The sequence below is a fragment of the Chiloscyllium punctatum genome, chromosome 44, assembly GCF_047496795.1.
Source record: "Chiloscyllium punctatum isolate Juve2018m chromosome 44, sChiPun1.3, whole genome shotgun sequence".
Lineage (NCBI taxonomy): Eukaryota > Metazoa > Chordata > Chondrichthyes > Orectolobiformes > Hemiscylliidae > Chiloscyllium > Chiloscyllium punctatum.
Window position 1 is genome coordinate 34241903 of NC_092782.1, and position 26675 is coordinate 34268577.

Consider the following 26675-nt stretch of genomic DNA (forward strand, 5'->3'; position numbering starts at 1 on the left):
TAAATCAAAAGCTGTCTATGCAAAGACTTTGATGTGGAGGTGCCAGTGTTGGACTGGGATGTACAAAGCACATCTTGAATAGAATTACAGTAGAATAGTTTACAAGACAATAAATGATTCACATGATGTACTGGCATATTATACAATTTAGCAGTACTGGTAATGTTCTCTATTTTCTTTCTTTGTAACTAAGTTGTAAATGGAGCCAAAAATTCACTGCTGAGTTTTGGATGAATAGCTTGCTCACAATCAGCTCACAGAGCATGAAATTACAGAGACTGTAGTGGGGTGTAGACAGCTTGACTCTCCTCCCTACAAGAAAATTCTATAGCCAGCCAAATGGATCATTCGATTTTCTTTTAATCAACCTGTTAAGAAATTTTATGACACACCTCTGGGGTAGATGGGCCTTGAACTCAGCCTTCTGCCCAGAGGCTGGAATGTTACTATTGCACCAAAAGAGCATCAACTGACTGGATAGAAGCCCAACCCACTGCCATAAAGTGCTGCAGCTGGACTATACAAACTCCTAATGGGACTCTGCTCCTCACTGGGACAAAATACTGCTGTCCTAATCTGATAGGCCAGCAGCTTCGGCACTCCCAGCACTGCTAGAGCTCTACAATGGGCATGCCTGGCAGGTCCATGAAGGAGGCTCCAGGCTTTCTAGGGGAGGAAAGTTTGGGGAGCTTGGAGAGGGATGGGTTTCATGCTCTGGGTAGGTCTGAAAGCAGAAGGAGCAAACCTATTATGGGTGGCTCTGATGGACATGGATCTCTCCAGTGATGGTACACCCCTTCTTTCTTAATGTTTTAATCCATTAAGAATAAAAGAATTGCCCCACCAACTGTCCACGCCAACCATATAAGGGTATGGGCAGTGTAATACTGGATTCATTTGAGTTCTCAGCAATCTCAACTGACCCTTAATTATTTACTTATATATGGGCAAGCTGTTGATAACTGATGTCTGCTTACCCTCTGTACAATGGAGATAAGTGCAGAGATGGATGGGAACATGTTGGGCTGGTGGAAAACTGAGGATTAATAGAGAATCTCTTATATGGTCAATTATTATTATTTTGAAGTATTCCCTGAAGAATACTATTGATGGTCAACCATTTGAACAACATTGACATTTTGTATGATCACAGCCTGATTAGGAGAATGTGAGGACTGCAGATGCTGAAGGTCAGTCAAGAGTGTGGTGCTGGAAAAGCACAGGTCAGGCAGCATCCGAGGAGCAGGAGAGTTAATGTTTCAAAAAAATGTCGATTCTCCTGCTCCTCGGATGCTGCCATCTTTTAACCCATGTACCTTTCAGGGAACCTCATTTCCCCTCCCGTGACCTTATCCCAGATCCAACCTTCCAACTCAGCACCACACTCTTGACCTGTCCCACCTGTCCATCTTCCTTCCCACCCATCTGCTCCACCCTCCTCTCTGACCTATCACCTTCACCCACACCTTCATCTACCTATCGTATTCCCAGCTACCTTCCTCCTAGCCCCACCCCCTCCCATTTATCCCTCAGCCTCCTTAAGCCACCCCCTCATTCCTGATGAAGGGATTATGCCTGACATTTCAATTCTCCTGCTCTTCGGATGCTGCCTGACCTGCTGTGCTTTTCCAGCACTACGCTCTCAACACAGCCTGATTAGTATGAGTCTTGTCATGAACTGTGGTGGTACACCTTACCAATCTGATTTTTAAAAAAGGCCGATGCAGCCATGTTATTATGAAGATTCAATATTTAATATAATTTAATGGATAGGCATTGATTGCTTTTTTTGTTAAAGTTCAAGTTGGTGATAATTGATGGTCTCATTTGCTTGAATTCACTTCAGGGAAAACACCTGACCTTTTACAACTGAGAGGGAGCATGTTCTACTTGGAGATTGTTTGGATTTTAGATTTCCTCATTCTGGTAAAACAAAAACCCTTGTTGTGGGTCCAGTGCAGTACCTGCAGCCATGGTCCAGCTGCTTTTGCATGAGAAGCCTCTGAAACGTTTATCACTATATATTAAATTACTATCTGCAAAGGTCCCCAGCGACAAGTCCACATGTTCAGAGACATTCGTCTTTGTGTGCCCGAATTTCAGACCGATAGTTGTCTAATCATTGCAAAACTTATCCTTTTTTTTCCTTCAAGTACTATGACAAATTGACCAAAAGTGTTTTTAAAGTGAACTTTTACAGTGTGAAATCTGTTTGCTGTTTTATTTTTCTTGACATGTTTGTATTTGTGCATGTATTTTTGATTATTAGAGAGACAAACATATATAGAGTCATAGAGTAGTACAGCACAGAACCAGACCCAACAGTCCAATTAGTCCATGCTGAACATTATCTCAAACTAAACTAGTCTCACCTGCCTGCTCCTAGTCCGTACCCCTTGAACCTTTCCTATTCATGTACTTTTAAATGTTGTAATGTACCCGGATCCACCACTTCCTCGTTAAGTTTATTCCACCCATGAACCACCCTCTAAAAGATTTGCCCCTCATGTCTTTTTTAAATCTCTCTCCTCAAAAATGTGCCCCCTGCACTTGAAATCCACCATCCTAGGAAAAAGACAACTACCATAAACTCTCTCATTATTTTATAAACTTCGTTCAGGTCGTCTCTCAATTTCCTACACTCCAGTGAAAAACGTTCCAACCTATCCAGCCTTTGTTTATAAGTCAAACCTTCCAAACCCAGCAACATCCTGGTAAATCTCTTCTGATCCCTCTCCAGCTTAATAATATCCTTACTAAACTGTGTTAATAGTTTTGCATAAATAAATATATTTTGTTTTACAATAAACCAACATTTTTAAACCATTAAAGAAGCCTGTTTATTGGTTCTTCTTATTCTATGTATAATATTGAGAAATCAAACAACTGACCAGATTGGAAACTGGGTAAAACAATTAAATTTATGTTCTGCCCCATGGAGCAGCAAGATTAGAGAAAGACAGTGCAATCCTCAGCTTCAATAATAAACAATATTTAGTACAACAAATTCATCACATCACCACCATGACTTGAAAATACATTATTCTATCTTCACTTCCTAACCTGTCACAATATCTACACTAACTGGACTCCTATGCTTCAAAAAGATGGCTCATCACACATTTCTAAATGTTGGCTTGCAAATGACAGCCACACCTTATGAGCAAGTAACACTTTGTAAAAATGTTGCTTCCAAATAAACCTATTCGACTATAACCTGGTGTTGTTTGAGTTTTAACTTTGTAAAACAGTTCTCAATTGAGCTAAAATATTGCATTCTAATTTATGGTGTTGTCAAACTTTATTATGTATTTTAAACTCCAATAAACAAAAACTCATACTTGCTAATGTTTATTCAAACTTCTGTAATTGATATAACTTATTTATTTTCAGTTGTTCTGGTACACAATCCAAAATAATTCTATAAAAGAATGGTAGTTTCAGTGTCAATAAGGCAATATTATGGAAAATGCTTTTATATGAAAGGTTAATTTATAAGAAAGACATTTTTTCAAGTTACTGAATCATTTGTTAACGTTGTTAATTTCATTAATGAAATTATTTACACTATTTACCTAAAGTTTAATGTTGGATAATGTGAAGCGTTCTAAATTGACCAACTGATAAATAAATGTACATATCAGGTGCTGATGCTATTGTTTGAAGGCAGATCCAGGAAAAAGTTCTTGCTACTGTACCATCTGTACCATGACAGCTTTCCATGCCTTGTCTTTGTCAAAGTCCTTTGTAGGGACTTTGGGCATCTAGATAAGGAACAGAATTATTTCAATCTAATTGTAATATTAATTAATTAGTCAACACAGAAACTAATAAGATGACTGTAATATTAAAAATAGTTTCAGCTCATGAAGTAAATAAAGTAAGTTTTCTCTTAATAACAAAATTACCAATCAACATGTCACTCAAAAAAAAGTGTATTAAAGAAACAGTGATTGAATACTTAGGGGAGACAAGCTAAGTTTATTTCTTTGCTCCAATATTTAACAAACTATGACTTTCTTTCATGAGCAGGCAGGTGAAGAAGTGGAAAATGCTAGACCTGACTTATTAAGTGTTTGCATGCGCAGTTGTATACTTGCCTCAATTGTCTTACAGTTCTCCTTTTGGAGGTTTGACATATTCCATGTTGAATCATAATATTTAACTTGAAGCTTGTAACTCATGCAGTGGACGACTGTGGCAAGTGAGAGACTGGACTGAACCAGCAACAAAAGCATCAGAACAAATACCAGTATGTCATAAGACTGCTGAAATAAAATTGGAGAGAGTTAGACTTGAAGGAAATTTTATTATACAAATTATGCTTCAGAATCAGCAATATAGTTGCAGATTAAGTGTAATAGGTAAATACTACAGTTAAACATCATTTATCTCTTGATAATCTACCCTTAAGAATGTTGTTGTGGTTGTGTTCACCGAGCTGGGAATTTGTGTTGCAGACGTTTCGTCCCCTGTCTAGGTGACATCCTCGGTGCTTGGGAGCCTCCTGTGAAGCGCTTCTGTGTTGTTTCCTCCGGCATTTATAGTGCTTTGTATCTGCTGCTTCCGGTTGTCAGTTCCAGCTGTCCGTTGCAGTGACCGGTATATTGGGTCCAGGTTGATGTGCTTATTGATTGAATCTGTGGATGAGTGCCTTGCCTCTAGGAATTCCCTGGCTGTTCTCTGTTTGGCTTGGCCTATAATAGCAGTGTTGTCCCAGTCGAACTCATGTTGCTTGTCATCTGAGTGTGTGGCTACTAAGGATAGCTGGTTGTGTCGTTTCGTGGCTAGTTGGTGTTCATGGATGCGGATCGTTAGCTGTCTTCCTGTTTGTCCTATGTAGTGTTTTGTGCAGTCCTTGCATGGGATTTTTTAAAAAAAAGAAAAAAAAATCCCATGCAAGGACTGCACAAAACACTACATAGGACAAACAGGAAGACAGCTAACGATCCGCATCCATGAACACCAACTAGCCACGAAACGACATGACCAGCTCTCCTTAGTAGCCACACACTCAGATGACAAGCAACATGAGTTCGACTGGGACAACACTACTATTATAGGACAAGCCAAACAGAGAACAGCCAGGGAATTCCTAGAGGCATGGCACTCATCCACTGATTCAATCAATAAGCACATCAACCTGGACCCAATATACCAGCCACTGCAGCAGACAGCTGGAGCTGACAACCTGAAGCAGCAGATACAAGTCACTATAAATGCCGGAGGAAACATCACAGAAGCGCTTCACAGGAGGCTCCCAAGCACTGAGGATGTCACCTAGACAGGGGACGAAACATCTGCAACACAAGTTCCGAGCTCGGCGAACAGAACCACAACAACGAGCACCCGAGCTACAAATCTTCTCCCAAACTTTGTACCCTTAAGAATATATAGTATAACTGTGGTTTTGCTATTAATTTTTTAAAAATGGAAACCATTCTAAACTTTCAATAGTATGTCAGATGAGCTTTATAATTTATCGAGGTAATCCCCTTCTTAAGGAGTATTTAAGTTACCATAAAGAAAGTAATTCCCTCATTGGCTCTACTAGTTTTTTTCTACTGAGTGTTAGACCATGGAGACCAGATTAAATCCAATATGTATTGAATTAATTGATCTTAACTGGGGTAGCCTTTGGGTTGCAGAGATATACGCAGATCAGGAATTTTAGTTCCCATTACTGTTGAAAGATCTCTGTACACTTGTGAATATTGAATGAGAACACCATTTGTCTTTCCTGTAGATGGCTGCAGTCAAATAGCTTGCTGATACTTTGATAGCTTACCTTTGTTAGATGCTAGAGAGCAACCACTGCATCTGCAACAGATGCCCAAGATAGGAAGCAATTTCATTAACAAAGGAGGGGGGGTGGGGGGAGGATTGTTGTTCAGGAAAAAAAAATGGAGCAGCAGTTCTTCATTAGTATCGTGGTTAGTGACCCATCTATCACTTAGGAGAGCAAGCCGCAATTCCCCAAGGAGGAGTAGCTGATGTCTTTGGATATGAGAAGGCAGGAGAACTGGGTTGAGAAACATATCAGCCCTGGTTGAATGGTGGAGCAGACTCAATGAGTCAAATGGTTTACTTTTGCTGCCACATTTTATGGACTTTAAATGTTAACTTGTGATTTAGAAATAAGTGCATTGCCACAGCTGATATATAATGTGAGTTATTTGTAGACACTTTTTATTCTTCATACTGTAGTATTGTTAGTAAGTCACTGGTAGACGAAGAAAGAGACATCCAAAAAGACAAACAAGAACTGGGGGAACTAGAAAGTCACCCAATCAGATTGAAACTGTTTGGCACAGCCGATTTTTACACCTGCCAGCAGAACTTAAACATACATTTCATTAAGTTTCCATTCAATACAGCCTGCATTCATAAGTTACTACTCCTAGCAAGGCAACTAAGTTGACAAAGCATGTAAATGAAATAGTTTTTTTTTGGCTCTGGTCCCGTATTCACTAAAGGCAATATCAACTCATTCTTTTCACAAACCTAGGCAAGGATCTGATCATAAAACAAAATCTTTATGTCTCTATTATAAGAGAAAATACCCATAAGTACATACAAATACATTGATATTCTGAAGAAGAATGTCGTCTATTACCAAGTAATTAGGAGGGATGCTTCATTTTATATACATGAAGGGTTTAATCCAGAAGACTAAAACAAATTTAGTCTCATAACGTCACCAAACCTTTCAACTTATGACTGTTAGTCATATCAAATAAACAAAAGGTAAATATCTAGCAACATAACATTATTCCAATTCCTTGCTTTGGAAACGACACACTATTGTAAAATGTTATTGTCCAAGCTAAGTTTACATTATCTTTACTTTCATAGAACATAGAACATAGAAAAATACAGCGCAGTACAGGCCCTTTGGCCCTCGATGTTGCGCCGACCGAAGCCTACCTAACCTCCACTAGCCCAATAACCTCCATATGCTTATCCAATGCCCGCTTGAATGACCATAAAGAGGGAGAGTCCACCACTGATACTGGCAGGGCATTCCATGAACTCACAACCCGCTGAGTAAAGAATCTACCCCTAACATCTGTCCTATACCAACCTCCCCTTAATTTAAAGCTGTGTCCCCTAGTAACATCTGACTCCATACGCCGAATAAGGTTCTCACTGTCAACCCCTATCTAAACCCCTAATCATCTTGTACACCTCTATCAAATCTCCCCTAAACCTTCTTTTCTCCATTGAGAACAGCCCCAAGTGCCTCAGCCTTTCCTCATACGATCTTCCTACCATGCCAGGCAACATCCTGGTAAACCTCCTCTGCACCCGTTCCAGTGCCTCCACATCCTTCCTATAGTATGGCGACCAAAACTGTACACAATACTCCAGATAAGGCCGCACCAGAGTCTTATACAACTGCAACATGACCTCAGGACTCCGGAACTCAATTCCTCTACCAATAAAGCCCAGTACACCATATGCCTTCTTCACAGCACTATTTACCTGGGTGGCAACTTTCAGAGATCTGTGTACATGGACACCAAGATCCCTCTGCTCATCCACACTACCAAGTAGCCTACCATTAACCCAGTAATCCATCTTCTTGTTACTCCGACCAAAGTGAATGACTTCACACTTAGCTACATTGAACTCCATTTGCCACCTTTCTGCCCAGCTCTGCAACTTATCTATATCGCGCTGTAACCTGCCACATCCTTCTTCGCTGTCCACCACTCCACCGACTTTCGTATCATCCGCAAACTTGCTCACCCAGCCTTCAAGCCCCTCCTCCAGGTCATTTATAAAAATGACAAAGAGCAATGGTCCCAAAACAGGTCCTTGTGGAACACCACTAGTAACTGCACTCCAAGATGAACCTTTACCATCAACTACTACCTTCTGTCTCCTTCCAGCCAGCCAATTTCTAATCCAAACCTCTAATGCACCCTCAATGCCATACCTCCGTAATTTTTGCAGTAGCCTACCATGGGGTACCTTATCGAACGCCTTGCTAAAATCCATATACACCACATCTACTGCTTTACCCTCGTCCACTTCCTTGGTCACCTTCTCAAAGAACTTTCAAGTCTGCTACTCTAAAGTTTAATATTAATGTCTGTTTCAGGTCCAATGGCAGATGACCAGAGAAACTGTATATATGGAACCAACAATATTTAAGTGCACTCAAAGGGTAGCAACATTTCGTTCAAACCTAATATCAATATGGCAATAAGTAACAGCAGGCATTAGTTTACCTCCATCTTACTTAGCAATGTTCTTAATATTTATAAATGTGACTAGAATGAATTGCATTAGTAACAGATAACTAAAAATGAAGACTTTTTTTCCTCAGCTGACATACTTACACGTAAACTTGTTGAACTTTGTCGAAAGATATTAACAAACTTCATAATGCTGAAGGATAGATATCCACAGGCTGTAAATAGCATCGGAGCTGTGACACTGCTTATAGCAATTAGGACTTCAATCTGAGCAACAACAACAGTAAAAAGACTTGTCTGTACTCAGAGAAGATAATATTCCCAAAATAAAAATCTAATATCTACCTCATATGTGAAGCAAGTTATGCATGGGATACACTGAAACATACTGTAATATATTTATGGTGTAGCTCATCACACTAATGCAATTGTAATTTATCTTTCACATATACATCAATGATCAAATGTATTAGAAGCACTGATTTTCAAAACAGTATATGCCTATTGAGATCCATGAGGTTGGCATTGTCATTTACAAAAGGAAGTCTTGTGTAAAATATTGGAATAATAGTTCTATAAAGGGCCAGATCTAAAAATACTACATTGAGCATTAACAATTACTTTTAAAAGGTAAACCATAAAACTTCAAATTACCCTTTTGTTAATTTTTTTTCATTTCCATGACAGTTGCTATTGTTACCAAATTTGCTGATGACACAAAGATAGTTAAGAAAATACGTTGTAAAGAGGACATGAGGAGGTTACATTGTCAAATGGCACATAATGTGGGAAAATGTGAAATTGTCCAGTTTAGCTTGAAGAATCAAAAAAGAAACATATTATCTAAATGGGTCCCTGGCGCTGTGAGGCAGCAGTGCTAACTACTGAGCAACCATGTCACACCTACATTGAGAAGGATGTAAATGCACTGAAGGCAGTTCAGAGAAAATTTATGAGATTAATACCTGGAATGGGCAGATTGTCTTATTAGGAAAGGTTATATGTGCTAGACTTATATCTGCTGGAGCACAGAAGAGTAAGATACAACTTGATTGAAACAGATAGATCAGTAGGGTTATTAAAATGAGGATGTTACCTCATATGAGAGAAACTGGAACTAAACAGTCACTGAATAAAATGTAATGGTCAGCCATTTAAAACAGATATTAGGTTTTTTTTCCCTCAAAGGGTGTGTCATGAGTCTCTGGAATACTCTACGTAAAAAGATAGTGGAAGCTAAGTTCTTGTATATTTTTGACATAGATAAATACATTATTGTGAAGCTAAAGGTTGAAATGTCATCGGGGTCAATGGGAATGTGGATTTGAGGTAATAATCTGATCAACCATGACCTTGAGTGGTGAAGCAAGGGCTGATTGGCCTACAACTGTTCCTGTTTCATGGATTTGTACTTTTTTTTGAAGACTATAAATGTGAATCATACTTTTCAATTATTTGACTTTGGAAGACATTATTTAAATTGATGATTTGCTTTCAATTAATTTGCTCAGATAATTTGAGATGACTGTGTTTTTACTGAGTCATAGTTCCTACTAATTGGAAAACAAGTTCCATTTCTCAGTTACAGCTATTCTCTAAATGACAGTGATGCTCACTGTTGCACTATGGTCTAACAAATGAACCTTAAAATCAAACAAATAGAAATATAAGAAATTGAGTCTTAGAATATCCCAAAGCAAATTTGGAACATGGAATACAACAAAGAGTAATTGATCTTCTCAACATACTACTCACCAGGTCAACATCCCAATCCTCCAACTATTTCCAGTCTCCTTTACTCACTTATCTGATGGCTGTTATTGGCTTTCCATAGGCCTGATCTTGCATTACATTTCACCAGTAAGCTGCCAATTACTCTTTGCAACATTTTATCTCAGTGGTGTTGAGCTCCAAGACCTAATATCACATGTGTCTCAGATCTACCTATGCAAGCTAGGTATCACTGCAAATTTTGAGACCCACCCTAGTGTGTCCTCGATCTTGGCTCCCAGCTTGTGTGACTTGACAATCAGCATAGCATACAATGCATTCAGCAGACAAAATGTCTTGATTACAAAAGTGATCGCATGGAAAATTTGAAATAATAGAAATTAATCACATTTAAGTTACATACCAAGAACTTGCTGGGATATTCTGCTGCCACATGACTCGCAATAGCACCAGGAAAACACTGAAGGTCAAAACAATAGTTAAGAAAGTTATGTTACGTCCTATTTGAAAAAGAGAAATTCAGAAATAGTGTACTTGAAACCCATATATCCCATTTTAGAAAGGTTTCAGTTAGTAAAAGTGATCAGTTATTGAAAGTTGAATTTCCTCCTTAAAGCAGTTATTGATTGAATGGTGGGGTTTACAGGAAGCAGGGTGCTGAACAAGATAACAGCACTATTCTTTCAAGGAATTCAGTTCATGGATCTGCTCTTCCCTTTCAATGCAGTATACGAAACCTTGTTCTAAGCGACTGGAGGGGTTGAGTTACCCTGGAGTGTCAGAGGCTGAGGGAGTCCTTAGAGAGGTTTATAAAATCAAAAGGGGCATAGGTAAGGTGAATAGCCAAGGACATTTTCCAAGATAGGGGAGTCCAGAATTAGAGGCCATAGGTGTAAGGTGAGAGGGTAAAGACTGAAAAGGGACCGAAGGGACACCTTTTTCACACAGCGGGTGACGCGATGTCTGGAATGTGCTGCCAGAGGAAGTGGTTACAGTTACAACATATAAAAGGCATTTGGACAAGTATATATATAGGAAAGGTTTGGGGGAATATTGGCCAAATGCGGGCAAATGGCACAAGTTTAATTTAGGATACCTGGTCGGTGTAGACATGGTGGATGGGGTGTATGTCTGGGCTGCATGACTCTTTGACTTTTACTTTGGCCACAGGGGCATAAGTATAACATTGATTAATTGAAGCAATATTCTCTTTTTCTCTCTACCAATCAAAAATGCACACAATAGGTCATGAAATGGCTGAAGACTCAATACATAAAAAATTATTCTTTCGAGAAATAACAAATCTAACCAATGGCAGTTCCTTTTAATAGATATAATGTGAAATAGCAGATAAAATACCAGTGATATGATATTTTTTAAAGCCAAGTGAAGCTTACTTGTGTACCAATTGACATATAAATGGAAGTATGTTAAAACAATCCAAAAAATGACGATGATATCTGATGGAAATTGGAGTATTGCTGTGTTGAATGGCTACCAACTTTACGATAGACCAATATAATACAGTTTTGGGAAAATATATAAGTTAATCAAGGATCTATTTTGGCCCAAGTGATAGCTAGTGGAAAAAAAAAGAGTTTGGCTGTCAATGCTAGGTTCTACTCCATAAAGAATAGCAGACAGTTCACTAACATTTCGATTTTTTTTTCAAATTTGGGAATGGAACTGAATCAAACAGATTCAAAAGAACCTTTGTATCTGAAAATGCAGAGGGAACTGCAGATGTTTTTGCATAAATTCTCATCGCACCATATTCCAGTCTGCACTTTTGTAAAGCAATGTACCTTATTTTAGATTATTTACAACAATCGAATATTTACCTAAATATGCCTTCAAATTTAAGGCAGCTATCAGACAATTACAGCACTCAGAAACGAAAGGCTTGTCTTATGAAGAGAGATTTATCAGTTTAGGTTGATATTCACTAGAGATTAGAGGGATGAGGGATCCAATTGAAGTGCATAAGATGCTAAAGGGTATTTACAATGTAGACATAGAAAGAATAATTTCCCTTGTGGAGCAATCTAGAAAGAGATGTTAGGGGAAAGGATGGCAGATCTAAAACACAAATTAAGTGAAATTATTTCTTTCAAACAGTTAGGCATCTGTGGAATTCACTACCCCATTGTTCAATGGACACCAGGATGCTGAATTTATTTAAGGAAGAAATAAAGTTTCCAAATTAGAAATTGGTTAAAGGGTAATGGTAAGCAGGCAGGAAAGTAGTGTTGAGGGCATGATCATATTAAATAGTGGAGCAGGTTCAAGGAATTGAATTTCTTGAATAAATTGAATTGAATAAATTTTACCCACCTCAAATTAATGTCACACTAAGACCAATTTAAAAAAAGTTATGTAATCCTTTTAAATTGTGACCCTATTACCTCAATTACCACAAAATATCAATGATGCCCTTCCATATAAATGTGTTAATAGAGTCATAGAGTTAATAGAAAAGGTTAGCCCCTCATTCCTGATTAAGGGCTCCCACTCAAAACGTCGATTTTCCTGCTCCTCGGATGCTGTCTGACCTGCTGTGCTTTTCCAGCACCACACTCTTAATTCTGAACTCCAGCATCTGCAGTCTGCACTTTCTCCAACATAAATACCTGGACTAATCCATTCAGAAAAAGGAAATGCTTTGACTGATGCAGTTTAATGTGGATAAATGTATGGTTATCCACTTTGGTGGCAAGAACAGGAAGGCAGATTACTACCTCAATGGTATCAAATTAGGTAAAGGGGCTGTTCAGAGAGATCTGGGTGTTCTTGTCCACCAGTCAATGAAGGCAAGCATGCAGGTACAGCAGGTCGTGAAGAAGGCTAATAGCATGCTGGCCTTCATAACAAGAGGGATTGAGTATAGAAGCAAAGAGGTGCTTCTGCAGCTGTACAGGGCCCTGGTGAGACCACACCTGGAGTACTGTGTACAGTTCTGGTCTCCAAATTTGAGGAAAGACATTCTGGCTATTGAGGGAGTGCAGCGTAGGTTCACGAGGTCAATTCCTGGAATGGCAGGATTGCCTTACACGGAAAGACTGAAGCGACTGGGCTTGTATACCCTTGAGTTTAGAAGACTGAGAGGGGATCTGATTGAAACGTATAGGATTATGAAAGGATTGGACACTCTGGCAGGAGGAAACATATTTCTGCTGATGGGGGAGTGCCGAACCAGAGGACACAACTTAAAAATACGGGGTAGACCATTTAGGACAGAGATGAGGAGAAACTACTTCACCCAGAGAGTGGTGGCTGTGTGGAATGTGAGGGCAGAGGGCAGTGGAGGCCCAGTCTCTGGATTCATTTAAGAAAGAATTGGATAGAGCTCTTAAAGATAGTGGAGTCAAGGGTTATGGAGATAAGGCTGGAACTGGATACTGATTGGGAATGATCAGCCATGATCATATTGAATGGCGGTGCAGGCTCGAAGGGCTGAATGGCCTACTCCTGCATCTATTGTCTACTGTCTATTGTCTAAAGCTGAGTGAATTGCTACAAACTTACTTTTTTTTATTAGATGGATTTAAAACAAAAGTTTTGCTTGTTCAGAGTCATACCCAAGTTTTGCAATAACAAGTGGAGTTGATTATGACAATGCAAATTTCCCACAAACTTGTTAAATTTTACATTCACTTACTGCAGCCAAAACCCAAAAGAATGTCACTGATAGGTAAGGACCTGGAACCAGAGCACCCATGTTCAGGGCAATAATTCCACCAAAAACTGCACAAATTGCCACAATCACTTCAACAACCTGCAAACATTCAAAACAAGTATGACATAGTTTTTATTGTTTAGGTATGATTTGACTGAACACTGGTTGAACAGTTTTTAAAAATAGTACCATGCAATGTCTACAGCTAAAGGCTGGAAGTTTTGCATGTTACTGAAAAGTCAGAAATATTAACAGTTCACAACCATTTATTTTCTTGTCTTACATCAATCATCTATTGGTTTAAAAACGATCTTAGAACATTTATACAAGTTGGTGCCAGAGATCGGCAATGATCAAATATTTTATCCATAAACTCCCTCCAACTGAATATGTATGTTAGACAATTTCAATGCTGAGCTCATCTTGCATAACTGCATTCAGTTCAAATGAGTTTCATCCTGAGATTAAGTTGAAAGAAGTAAATTATGAATTTTTTTTACATGATTATCAGCTTATTTCACACAATTTCTCTCATGCGTAAATGCAAAACACAAATATTAATCTGGTAAATGTATCATCAAATGTTAAATGAATTACGGAGGTAGTGTAGTCCTGATTTAAATCAACCTGCATCACAAATTTGATTATTGTGCAAGATCAATTAGGAAGTGTACAACAGGTTATTAATATAGATGAGTGATTTTAGATTTTCTGAAGGTTCAAAGAACTGAACTCAAGTGCAATTTCTTAGAATTTCTGAGTCACTTATTAAAAGGTGGAGATCAAGGAAGAATAATTACCAAGATAAAAGGACATAGGTTTTGCAAATTCTGCTTCCCAATATGAATCCACAATGAACCATACCTATCATATTGCAGGACGGGGCGGGGAAAGGGAGTTTTAACCAGAGGGTGGGTTGATTGTGAGTATACAGTTAAGTTAGCTAAAGGTGTGCCAGAAAGCCAGCTCCAGCCTGCCGACTGCTAACCTTTATTTGAGTGCGACAAGGAGCAGATAGCCAACCCACTAACAAAAAATGGACTGGTACTATAAACATGTCAGTGAAGCCTTCCAGGTTTAACTGCAGCTGGCCCTTTGTCCCAGGTCTCAGGAAACCAGTCAGCTGCGGAAAGACAAAGGGAGCCAGGCATGCAGCAGGATGCAAGGCTCTTTAATCAGGGACTGAATGCCTTTGAATGAGAACTCCCAACTGGGAGCTGTCATGCTTCCCATTTGGCAATTGCATTAATTATTCACTTAAGGGCCTCAAATGGTGTCAGGGCAGGAAGGCCATCCATGAACCTCCTCCAAAATTAACATGCAGCGGAGGCAGGAAGGCAGTGGTAAACCCATCAGGCATCCTTCCATCTTATTAAAGGATCCCTAACTACAAACCAGCTTGGGGGGCGGATTAAAATTCACTCACAGTTTATAGTTGTGATTGAGGCTGGGACATATGGTCATTTCGTATAAGATAGGTACCAACAAAGCAGGAAAAATATAAATCAGGAGGAACCATTTTAAAAAGTTAGCCATGATACAGAGGTGCCAGTGTTGGACTGGGGTGGGAAAGTTAAAAATCACAACACCAGATTATAGTCCAACAGATTTATTTGGAAGACAAGCTTTTGGAGTGCTGTTGCTTTGTCAGGTAGCTAGTGGCAAGAAGCTAACTACCTGATGAAAGAGCGGTACTCCAAAAGCTATTACTTCCAAATAAACCTGTTGGACCATAACCTGGTGTTGTGTGATTTTTAACTTTAAGAAGTCTGGTAAGAATATTCAACCTTGAGCTGAATTTTAATCTGGAAAGTCGTCCAATATTAAAGCTGGTGGTGAGGCTCACTGCCATTTGGACAGCTCACCCCACAGCCATTTTATGGCCGTCAGCTACTTTTTTATTTGAGGAGTTTTCCTGCCACCACTGGAAAGGAAGCACCACCTCTGAGAGCTACCAATGATTCAAAGGGCCAGAGGCTCATTTGTTCCAGTGTGACACCAGGATAGGTGGTCAGTGCTGGGATTGTAGACAACTCTAAACTGAAAAGCCAATGGAGCTGAACTTATAGGTCTTTAAGTCTAAAGTCTTGTAGGACCCAGGAAGGGTTGTTGGAGACCTGGATCATCAGTGGAAAATGGCCATGGTGGGTACTTAAGATGAGCACAGGTCTCCCAATGAAGATAGCAATGGGAGGTTAAAAAAAAATAATCTTCAGAGGGTGTTAGTCATTGAATTTCTTTTTCACATACAATAATGAAAATTGGGTCATTGATTTAATCTAATATTAAACAGGTTGAGATCATCAAGGGAGTCAAGAGTTATGGGAGACAAGTATGGAAGTGGGTTAGAGTCACAACCAGATCAACAATGATCTTGTTGATTGGCACAGCAGTCTTGATGGACCAAATAGCAAAAAGGTCTCCTCTCACTTTGACTACTTAAGACCTTGTGAGGAGGAGCCTTAAGCAGCAGAATGTAAACACCAATATAGATCTGCTGGACCAAATGAACAGTTTCTGTGATGTAGTTTCTATGTAATACTGTGGTTTAGGAAAATGAAAACCATTAATAACTACCTCACTGTTATGTGTATTTTAATAGTCCCTGTAAAGATTCATCGGCAGAAGTCTAGGAACACTTTGATTGTCTACCCTCATCTATAGATATAAACTCAAACTCTTGCTATCTTGCCTCTTTTCCTCATCCTCCAACAACCAGTGTATAAGCACATGCACTTGTCACACCCCTACAGTTCTGGTAAGAAATGGTGCTACAAAATTGACAAATGAAAATAGAAGGATGTTGGACATACAGCATATTTGTAGCTCCAATGACTCATCAATTACTTCTAAAATTAAATTTTCTAAATAGTTACTGTTAACAAAGCAACCAATGCTAAGCCCTATAGATCTTATATCAGAGTTACTTACTGAATAGGACTTCAGCATACGAGATGGGAATTTTATATGGCACAATAAAGCTGTTGCATCATATGATTGGACCTACGGGTACATTTGATAAAAGTTAGATCAGCCTAAAATTAAAGGGCAAGGTATTTACACTAAATGAAAACATCTTGAAGTCACAGAAAGACCATATCTATAACTTTAGTGCAAAGTAGCATCATTATCCTCCATAATAATGTATACAGCATGCATATATCTACAAAGACAAGAACAAAACTGTTAATGTCTTTCAAATATAATGTGTAAGTTAAATCCACATAAAGATGCTAGAATAGGATTTTGAATTTTACAGTTGAACTATAGTCAAATATTGAAAGTCTCTACTACATCTTAAAATATGAAATTTTGTAACTTGGAGATTTGAAATTCGAATACTCACTTTCTTTCTCTTGCAGCATTCAGTGTCAGATCTTGCCGATAGTATAACTTTACTTGCCATGAGTATTTCCAGAAGTACAAGCAAAACAAGATTAAAGTTTATCTGTGAAAAATGTAAATTTTAAAATACACACATCTGATTATTGAATGTGAACAAGAACATGTACTTAGCCTGAAATCAACATCATAAAGAAGAATCAGTACTCAAGCAATAAAAGATTTTATTTTTCAAATGATTTGCATCATATATGTTTTACAAAGTGGAATGCAACCTAATTTGGCAGGTTCTGGGTAAACCACATATACTTCACACACAATGCTGTTTCTGAAGATGAACTTAATACAGCCAATGAACTCTGCATCACTAACATTCCAAACAATCTTACTGCAATAATTGGATGGGATTTTGTGTCATTTTCAGAACAAAGACATACCAGTCAGATAAGCCTTATCTTTTTCATTTTGCTTTCTCCATCAAAGTAGAATTAGAATTAGAATTAGCTTTATTGTCACACACTCATGTGAATACAGTGAAAAGTTTACAAGTTGCCACTTAAGGCATCATCTCAGGTACCAAGGTACCGAAGTACAGACTCTTAAGTACAAATTCTCAGGAAAGATAAAATAGAAAAATAAGGAAATAAAATGTCCAGCAATAAATTCAGAAATAGAGCAATAAGAGAGCAAGCCTTATTAGGAATGATGCCTTAACGTACAACAGTCATGCTACCATTGTGCAAATATCAATTTGTCAAATTGGTGATGTATCCTTAATGAACAAAAACCTTCAGTTCATTTGAAAATTACTCCATCTGGAAACCTTGTTTTAATAACATCATCAGTCAAACCTGATGGAGAAAAGGACAGGGAACTACGTGTAATAAAAACAATACTAGACCATTCTGCCCTTTGAGTGAAATGGTCTTTAACCTGTCCCTGATCTTATTTCCTGATAAATGGACTCAACCAGCAATGCAGTACCAAATACTCAATGACCTGTTTGCCTTGGGTCTTCACACCAAATGAAATTAATAAAATGTCAGACTTTCTAAATTATTCGGCACTAGAAATATTCTATGATAACATTGAGCTTATGTAGCATCTGCACAACAGAAGCAATTGTCCTGATCCACATAGGAATTGGAACAATGGTTTCTTGGCTCATGTGAAATTGCACAGCCACCTTGGGTAAAATCTCTGAATGAGTCCTCTCAACTATCTTTCCTGAATCTCAAATTAACCATGACTAGTCTACATTAAGAGCCTTTACCATTCTAAATTTGGAAGCCCAAGCCATTGCTAGCCACAATTAGACTTTCCACCTCACAAATGTCAATCTTATAGGGCGTGAAGTTCACACCCAGTTGCAATGGAAGCCGGTGACTCTCTGCATGAGGAACACAGTGCATCAGGCCACATCAGGCACAGTCCCCTATGCTGGAAAGGGTATTGGCTCAAACATGCTGTATGTTTGCCAAAGATTTCCCATAAGGCCAGATCATGAAATAAAACAACTGTACCAGTTTGATTTGGCACAGGTTTTACAAGTTTGGATCCTGTCCAAAGTATTTACTTGTCATTCACCCAAAGAACATTCAAAAAGCTGCCAGAAGGACCCACCAGCTGGATTTATTTAAAGAGCAGACATTCAACTTGCTGATGACTTCACTTCCATTATTTTCTGCTGTTGTAGGTCATTAGAAGTACTTTGGAGTAATTGTTGAGATATGGTGGTGAATTATTGAGTTAAGCAGGTAGTTTATCTATGCTCAAAGTGAAGACAGGGGAGTTGCTAAATTATTCACACTTTTGCTTGGAGTTAGAGTTCTCCATGTTTGTTGACGATGACAGGAGGCTGTCTAATAGGCTAGTCTATGTGTAGCCTCATCAGCATTTTTCTGCCTGCTGCCCCATCAAAGTCCTCATCTGAGTTCTCTGCAGCAGAACCCATCTGTGAGCACCCCTCCAGGGAGCTGGCACACAAATTATCTTTCCCTTGGTCCGGCTAGAACCCACTTGTGCCCAGTAACTCACAAATACAAAATCCAACTCTATAACAGTTTGCTGCTACCTGCAATCCCACAACTACATACGGATGTGCACATCTCCCTTTGGCAAGTGCTAACATTTGAGTAGGTTTATTCCCCAGACCTATCTCTAGACAGACCTGATGACAAGAATAAGGTGTTCCATTGATCCTGCTGTAGTTTGCTTCCCTGATTCTGATATCAAGTGAGAATGCATGAAGGAGGCATGCCAGGGTGGTCAACAGTCAATATAGTCTGGTTGTCCCCTGCTCTAGAATATCTGTATACATACTGTTGTATCTACACAATTAATTACAATAGGAAGTGTGTGCTGAATTTTCTATTCCAAACACTAATATACTGTCTGCATACATCTGTGGAGCTGATCAGCAGATAGTTTGATGCCATACTTGGCAAGAACAACTGTAGCATATGTCTGGCACTGTTTATATTATTGATAGAGTTGATCAGCTGTAGGATTAATACTGCCTTTATTCTGCTCAGAGATGATCACTTATCCCTCTTATGAACCACGATGCATCCACCTAGACATAGCTGAGGAGATTACCTTTCACTATCTATGCTTCACAAGAATATGTCCTATATTTGGGGGAGGTCCTAGCCTCATCATATCATCACTAGGCTGTTAATCCAGAGACTCAAATTATATTCCACAGTCCAGGGTCCGAATCCCTTGATGGCAGAATTTAAAGGTGGCACGATGACTAGCATTGCTGCCTAACAGTACGCAGGATCCAGGTTCAATTCCACCCTTGGGTGACTATCTGTGTGCAGTTTGCATATTCTCCCCTTGTCTGAGTTTCCATTGGGTGCTCCTGTTTCCTCTCACAGTCCAAAGATGTGCAGGTTAGGTGGATTGGCCATGCTAAATTGCCTATACTGTCTAGGGATATGCAGGCTAGGGGGACTGCCCGTGGGAAATGCAGGGTTACAGGAGTAGGGTAGGAAGGTGAGTCTGGGAGGGATGCTCTTTGGCGGGTTGGTGTGGACTCAATGACCAAATGGCATGCTTCCACACTGCAGGGATTCTAAGATTCTTGAGTTAAAGCCTTCAACAACACTCTTTCACAAACAGAGACCTCTGACAATGTGAGCACACAGTTTGAGGCTTGCACTGTCTTTTAAGTAAGAACTATAAAAACACATATAATGACACAAGACAGTAACCTCATAACATGAAAGAGCTTTGGAAAACTACATGAATTACACAAGCACAAACATTCTACGTCCACAGATCTAGCATGTGTTGTATTATTAGTTACAGTGTCAGCTCATGATGTAATATAAGGGGACACTGGAACAATTGCAATCTTAGATATCAAACTGCCACCTTTCACATTTCCTTCTCTAAATGGGAAGTTAGAAAAATGTGCTCTGTAATGGAAGGCATTCAGCACAAACTGGAGTAAAGGGCATTGCACCTTATACAAATTGCATGCATACTATCAAAAAAAAATTGATTTCATTTCAAATGTGCTTTGAATACATCACAGAAATGGACTAGTACCCATGGTAAAGGTGATGAGCTTTTTTTTTGAATCACTCATACTTGTGAATCAGAAGGCTGACATGTCAATGCAACACTATGGAGGCTTTGTACATCAGAAAAACCAGTGAGTCAGAACAGTTCTTCCTCATTTGTTTCCACCTCATTTGGGCATAGAAAATGGCATTGACTAATTTGGGCACCTATGCCTATGCATTTCTGAAAGTGCGTCTGAACAGAGGACTTGCCTCAGTTCCACAAAGGAGAATCCTTATCACCTCTAAGCATTAGATCGCTACATGTTAGCACATACAGCTTTGGTTCCTCTTTGTTTCCACCTTCAGCAGTTACTGCCAATACTAAATTTGTAGCAGTACACTTTTGCTTTATTAACTATAAATAATTTAAAAGAATTGCTAACACAGGTCATCCCATTTTATGAAACCGGCAAGCTCTTTGAATATGAGAATTTATATAAGGAGTAGGTGATCCCAAACTTTACAAATGGCTGCCCGCCTTGTGGAGTTTAGGTCCATGGGTACAGGCTGGTTTGGGTGTTGGGTCAGGCAACCTAGGAAGACACCTGTGCTGTATGCAAAGTATAAAAATAAAGGTTTAAACAGAAAACATTCCTCCTGCTCTTACCCCCTCATTTTCTACCCCTATCCATGGCAACCTGTATCTCTGAGGTCTCACCCAAGACCCATCATACTTCCTGTGTCAATCCATGCTCATCTGCCTATCCCACATTGCCCTTCATATGCCCAGGCTATCCTAGAACCAATTATCCATCCCACATGGCCCTTGCTAACCTAAGTCCCTGCATCCAACCCCTTGGTCCATCATAACCCTGTGCCAACCCACGCTCATTTCCCTTATTCCTCAAGGCTCTCATACCTACAGTGTCACTCTATATCCATCTACCCATCCCTATGCCCCTAATTATGTCCACGGCCAAATTAAAACCCTTGTGCTAACAGTTACAGTTCATCTCCCACCCCACCACCCTTTGTCCTTACGTCACCATATCAACTCACCTACTATCATCAGGACATAAAATAAAGTTACCAGCCTAATAGTAATGTCTCTAAAAATATTCTCATTGAAAATCAAACATCCAGTATAGTGAAAATAGCAAGGAAAAAAGTTCTGATGAAAATAAGCACTTTACTTAAATAATAATTTATTTAAACAAATAGATGACAATGGTAACCTTCTCTCTCAAGTACTTTATACCTTTAGTCAATAGACACTTCCATTCAATAAACATTCAATAGACACCTCATCGCGCAAACAATAATTTGGGAAATCAGTTACACTGCACAAATCATTTTTTTTTAAAACCAGGTACTACTAAATACCCTGCAACTTTGTTTATTTAATTGCACATATGAATGGTGTTTCAACAACACTCAATAAAGCCTAACATAGGTCCAAGAAAAATCTTGATTAGCAATCCATCTAATCTCCAGAACATGCAACCCCTTCACCATTGATGCTTGTGAGAGTAGCATGTACCCTCTATAACAATTCACACAAGCTCCTCAGAGTACCAAGTACCTTCCAATCTGCAACCTCTGTGACTGAAAAGAAAATGGGCAACAAATACATGGAAGCACTACCACCCTCATGTTCCCCTCCAAGACACTCACCATCCTGACTTGGAAATATTATCACTATTCTTTCACTGTCATTGAGTCAAAGTCATGGAACTCCACCACTCCACCGTCCCCTCCCCAAACAATACTGTGAGTGTCCCAACATCCCAAGGTCTGCAGTAATTCAAGCAGGGAGATACCACCAGCTTCCCAAGAGATGATTAATGAATGTTAGCCTAGCCAGCAATGCCTATTTTCCAATACTGAATTGTAGTCATAGTATTTTTATAGCTGATCCAGTTCAGCTTTTGGTCACACATTCAAAGATTTTGTGACACTTGCTGAGAGGTCAATGCCTGTTGACAAGTTGAGCAGTTGCAAAGGATTAATTTACCATTGATGCACAATTTTCTCCAGTAACTGTACAAAAGATAGGCACATGGAAGATACGTTAGTCTGATCTTAGAGTAGGATAAAAGGATGGCACAACATCAAGGGCCAAAGAGCCTGTACTGTGCTGTACTGTTCTATATTCTAAAGCGCACCTGATCCCCTTCCCCAAAGCATCCCTAATCCCCATCCTCAGAGAATACTTGATCCCATAGGATCCCTGCCTCCACCCTCAAGGTGGAGGCTGTACAGAGAGATGTACAAAGGCTGTACAGAGAGATACCCTGACTATCCAAAATAAATGCCCTGAAAACAAATCTGCTTTTACCTGATTTAATTCCTACACTCCAGATTCTACACACTAAGGATTACAAAATCCCATTTTAATTAAGTAGTCAGCTACCTCTGGGAACAACTCATGTGTGTACCACAGCCTGATCCCAATCCCACCTCTATGAAAATGAGAGAGGACGTGTTATAAAGGTTGTTTAAATCTTTCAACCTCTGATTAAATAGCACCGCCTAATCATTGTCATGTGACAATTTCATTTCAACAAAAAAAATAAATTAATGGAGCAAGTAGTAACATAAAGTAAAAATAAACTTACGTTTAACGCAGCTGGATTGAGGACAAGCTTGCACCCATACCAAATCATACAAGTTGTCGTGATAGCAAATGTTGAGATAAAGAGAAGCTGGTAGTGTGGCATCTAAAAAAAAGTATTTTTAAGTTCTGCGATTGTATTGTTTAAACTATATAAACATATCAATGATAATATGTAACTCATAATGATACACCTACTGCGTTAACTCTCCTTTTAGCTATGGCAAAACTCACAACTGCTGCAGGAATGCTCTAGGAGGACAAACAACAAGCTTTTAAAAATAAGACAAAGACAATAGCATTAAAACAATTGCATTATCACATTTACAGTAAAGTCACATGTATGAAAAAAAACTTGATCAGAACAATTATTTTGTGCAATATTTAAGTGAAGTGCTATGTTTGGACAATAATCCAATCATTTATTTGCATTATTCTGATAAAAATGTTCTCTAGTTAGAAGAATTAAAAACACTCTTAGCTTTCTCTCCGTCTGTCTCATTCTCTGATTCTCTTTCTCCATTTTAAAGGATCGAACGGGAATGTATTTTGAACACAGTCTTAACTCAGCTCCTGTTAGTCAAGATGGTTAGATAGGAGGAGCTATTGGTACAGAAGCCTTAAGAATGGCAGGAGCAGAAAAGGAAGAAAAATAACACAAGGGAGTTTTATTTTGAAGATGGAGAGAAGAGTAAAATGCGCTGAATTTAGTGCACATTCACCCAATCAGGGAAAACTTGTCGACCATACTAGATCAGAAAAAAATGAAAAAAAGTTTAATTTCCCAGAATCAGCATTTATCATACTTAGCATAAAAATTTTCATACTAAACTACAATATCTTAATAAATAATTAAAAATAATAATGGTTATTACAAGATGCAATATTTGATTTCGACAAATAAATTATTTCAAAAAGCACCTATGAATGAAATTTGGCAAAATGGGTTAAGTAGTTAAAATTCAAATTTACACAAAATCCTTTCAACCTTTAAAATGCTGTGATAACTCTAAGTTGTATTATCAACTTCACAGGATTAAAATAAAACAACTAAATACAATCACATTGAAAATGTCCTTACTGAACCAGCTGCACAACGCAAGTAGTCCATTTCATCAGGAAACACGTTTCCCAGATAAACTGAAAAGCCAACAGCAATCAGGAGACAACTCTGTAACATAATTTTTTTTTAAAAACTAGTTTTTTGCATCATGCAGTACCACCTTATTCTAACCTTCATATCATCCAGATACACACTGATTATAGATTCTAAGCTAATTTCAGAAATATACAGCACCCTGGTAGTTTATAACTGATCTCCCACACAAGCCTAATTTTAAAAAAGCTCAATTTTAAGCTCTAATAAAAGCTTAATTTTTCCTGCAACAAGAGTTTACTTTTGTTAGTTAACTTGTTGTGAATGTTCATGTCTAATCTGTGATGTCTCACATGCTATTTCGATCATTAAAAACTTCATATACTACTTGTATCTCAGTTACATATACTTTTCTCAGTAAAGTATACAAAAAATAACAAACTTACAAATGAGAATCAATTTGAGATTTCTAATCAATAGTTTTTCGTTAGTAATATTTACATTTATAAAAAAAAACTAATTTACCCCAATCATCAAATTGTAGATCCATCCCCTGTGATGAAAACAAGTATGACATTTTCTATCTAGCTGAGGTTCACTGGATTTAAAGTCCGCAGTGTAATTTCCATTACTTTGTTTTACACGTTCCAATGTAGACATTTTATCATAGCTAAAATCTTCTTTATAGTTGTCTTCCTTAGTCATTTTCCGTTTCGGTACAATAGAAAGTTGTTAGCTATATGTGACAGTTTATTTTGAGAAAATAAATATTTGTCTCAAAGGAAAACTCACTACAATCTGAAGAGCAAAAATGCAGTGACAGCAGTCTCAGTGTTGTGCAATGAGGCACTGTATTCATACAAAAAGCTCCAGAAGATTTTACAGTGCAGTGAGCTTCCTTTGAAAAGTTTGCTCATCAACATTAGCTTTGGGCATAATCCATTCAAGTCCCAAACAAAGACGCAGCTAAGAAACAGTGAATTAAAGCCAAAGAAGTGGAGTGCATCCTGAATTTAAATGAGCAGGAGAGATTAGAACAGGACCTTCACCAAGTATTTTCTAAACTTTGGGAAAACACAAATATAATGGAGAAGGAAACCGTGGGAGAGAAGAATGATGTCACTTTAGCTATGTTTTGTGTATAGTATATATATCTTTAATTATGGCTATACTGCCTGAGAGACATGATTACAGTCATTTTCCTCTGACTGTTTTGGTTACTAAATGGTCATTCATGCAAAACACGTCTTTGTTGAACACTATGGTGATTAATGCCCAGACAGAGAAAGACAAAATCATGGTTTACTTGGGATCTTTTTGCCACTTAGGAAATGTTCTTTTGAATGTTGCTCTGATAGAAAACGACCTTCTATTTCTAATTTACTCTATTCCTTTTTCTCACCACCGCCTCAGAAATGTTTTCAGTTGTTTAAGTTGTAGTGTTTTATTGAAATAATTAGCACTTTGGGAATACAATCTTGCATAATAGAAACGCCAATCAATCCCTTTTTTTAAGCACTTCTTGGAACCTTGACCTAAATAAGTGAAACAATTTAAATGCATTTTGAACTGCCAAACTATTGGCTACTGACTATTGGATCAACTTTTAAATGATGAAGTAGATTGAGTGGAGAATCTCACATCGGCAGAGCATCTCAGGCACAATAATCATATTGGAGTTTTAATTAGGGCGAGAGCAACTTTGAATAAAAACATCTAACTGTAGGAGGCTTACTCTCAACAATTTGAGGAGGAGTCTGGCCTACGTAAGTTGGAGTCAAAAATTGGCAAGCAGTAATCTAATTGACTAATTTAAAGAGTAGGTTGTTAGAATATATTTAAGGCAGGTTTTCAGAACACAGAAGGAAAGGGCAAACAAAGTCACAGTTCTCTGGATGACTAACTTGTTAGAGAATAGAATAAAATAAAGTATATTAGATATCTCAGCTTAATGATACAAGAATCAGGTTGCATATAAAACATATAAAGGCAAAGTGAAAAAGGAAATAAGGGAAGACAAATAGGAAGGGAATAGATTGGCAACTAATACAAAAGGAAATCTTATGGTTTTCTACAGTTGTTTTTCCAATGAAAGCATTTTCAGAGTAGCACCAGGTGCCAACTACAGACCAAAATGACGATAAGTAACAGAGACAGATTATATGGCTAAGATGAATACTTTGCATTGCAGCATATTGAAAGAGAACTTTGCCATGTAGCTACTGGGAGCTTGTCTGACACGAGAGGAGATAATAAGACAAAGGAAAGATACTAGAATAGCTGGTAATTCCTGAAATTGCTAAGTCACTTAGTCAAATGCAATTCCTTCTAGGCTGCTAAGAGAAACAACTATTCAAAAGTGTAGAGTTGCTTGTCAATTTTTTTCAAATTTCCTTAGACATGCAGGTAATGCCAGAGGATTGGAAAAAATCCAAGTGTTGTACCCCTTGTTTCAAAAATGGGAGAAGCATTATAGAGTCATAGAGATGTACAGCAT

General features: G+C 38.4%; 1 protein-coding gene across 2 annotated transcripts; it reads right to left on the reverse strand.

Moving 5' to 3' along the window:
• Positions 1-3369: 3369 nt before the first annotated feature.
• mlc1 (modulator of VRAC current 1) lies at positions 3370-25040 on the reverse strand. 2 transcript variants are annotated; one of them, XM_072562589.1, is made up of 11 exons: positions 24704-25040; positions 24164-24253; positions 23281-23334; positions 23087-23188; positions 16958-17059; positions 16543-16614; positions 13594-13710; positions 10339-10395; positions 8349-8471; positions 4101-4265; positions 3370-3764 (listed from the first exon to the last, which is right to left on the reverse strand). In XM_072562589.1, exons 1-11 carry the CDS (start codon positions 24881-24883, stop codon positions 3690-3692), a joined length of 1137 nt encoding a protein of 378 aa, XP_072418690.1. In that variant the 5' UTR covers positions 24884-25040; the 3' UTR covers positions 3370-3689. The 2 variants fall into 2 exon arrangements, with proteins under 2 accessions (XP_072418690.1, XP_072418688.1); XM_072562587.1 differs by having other exon boundaries at positions 4101-4268.
• Between the last annotated feature and the right edge of the window lie 1635 nt (positions 25041-26675).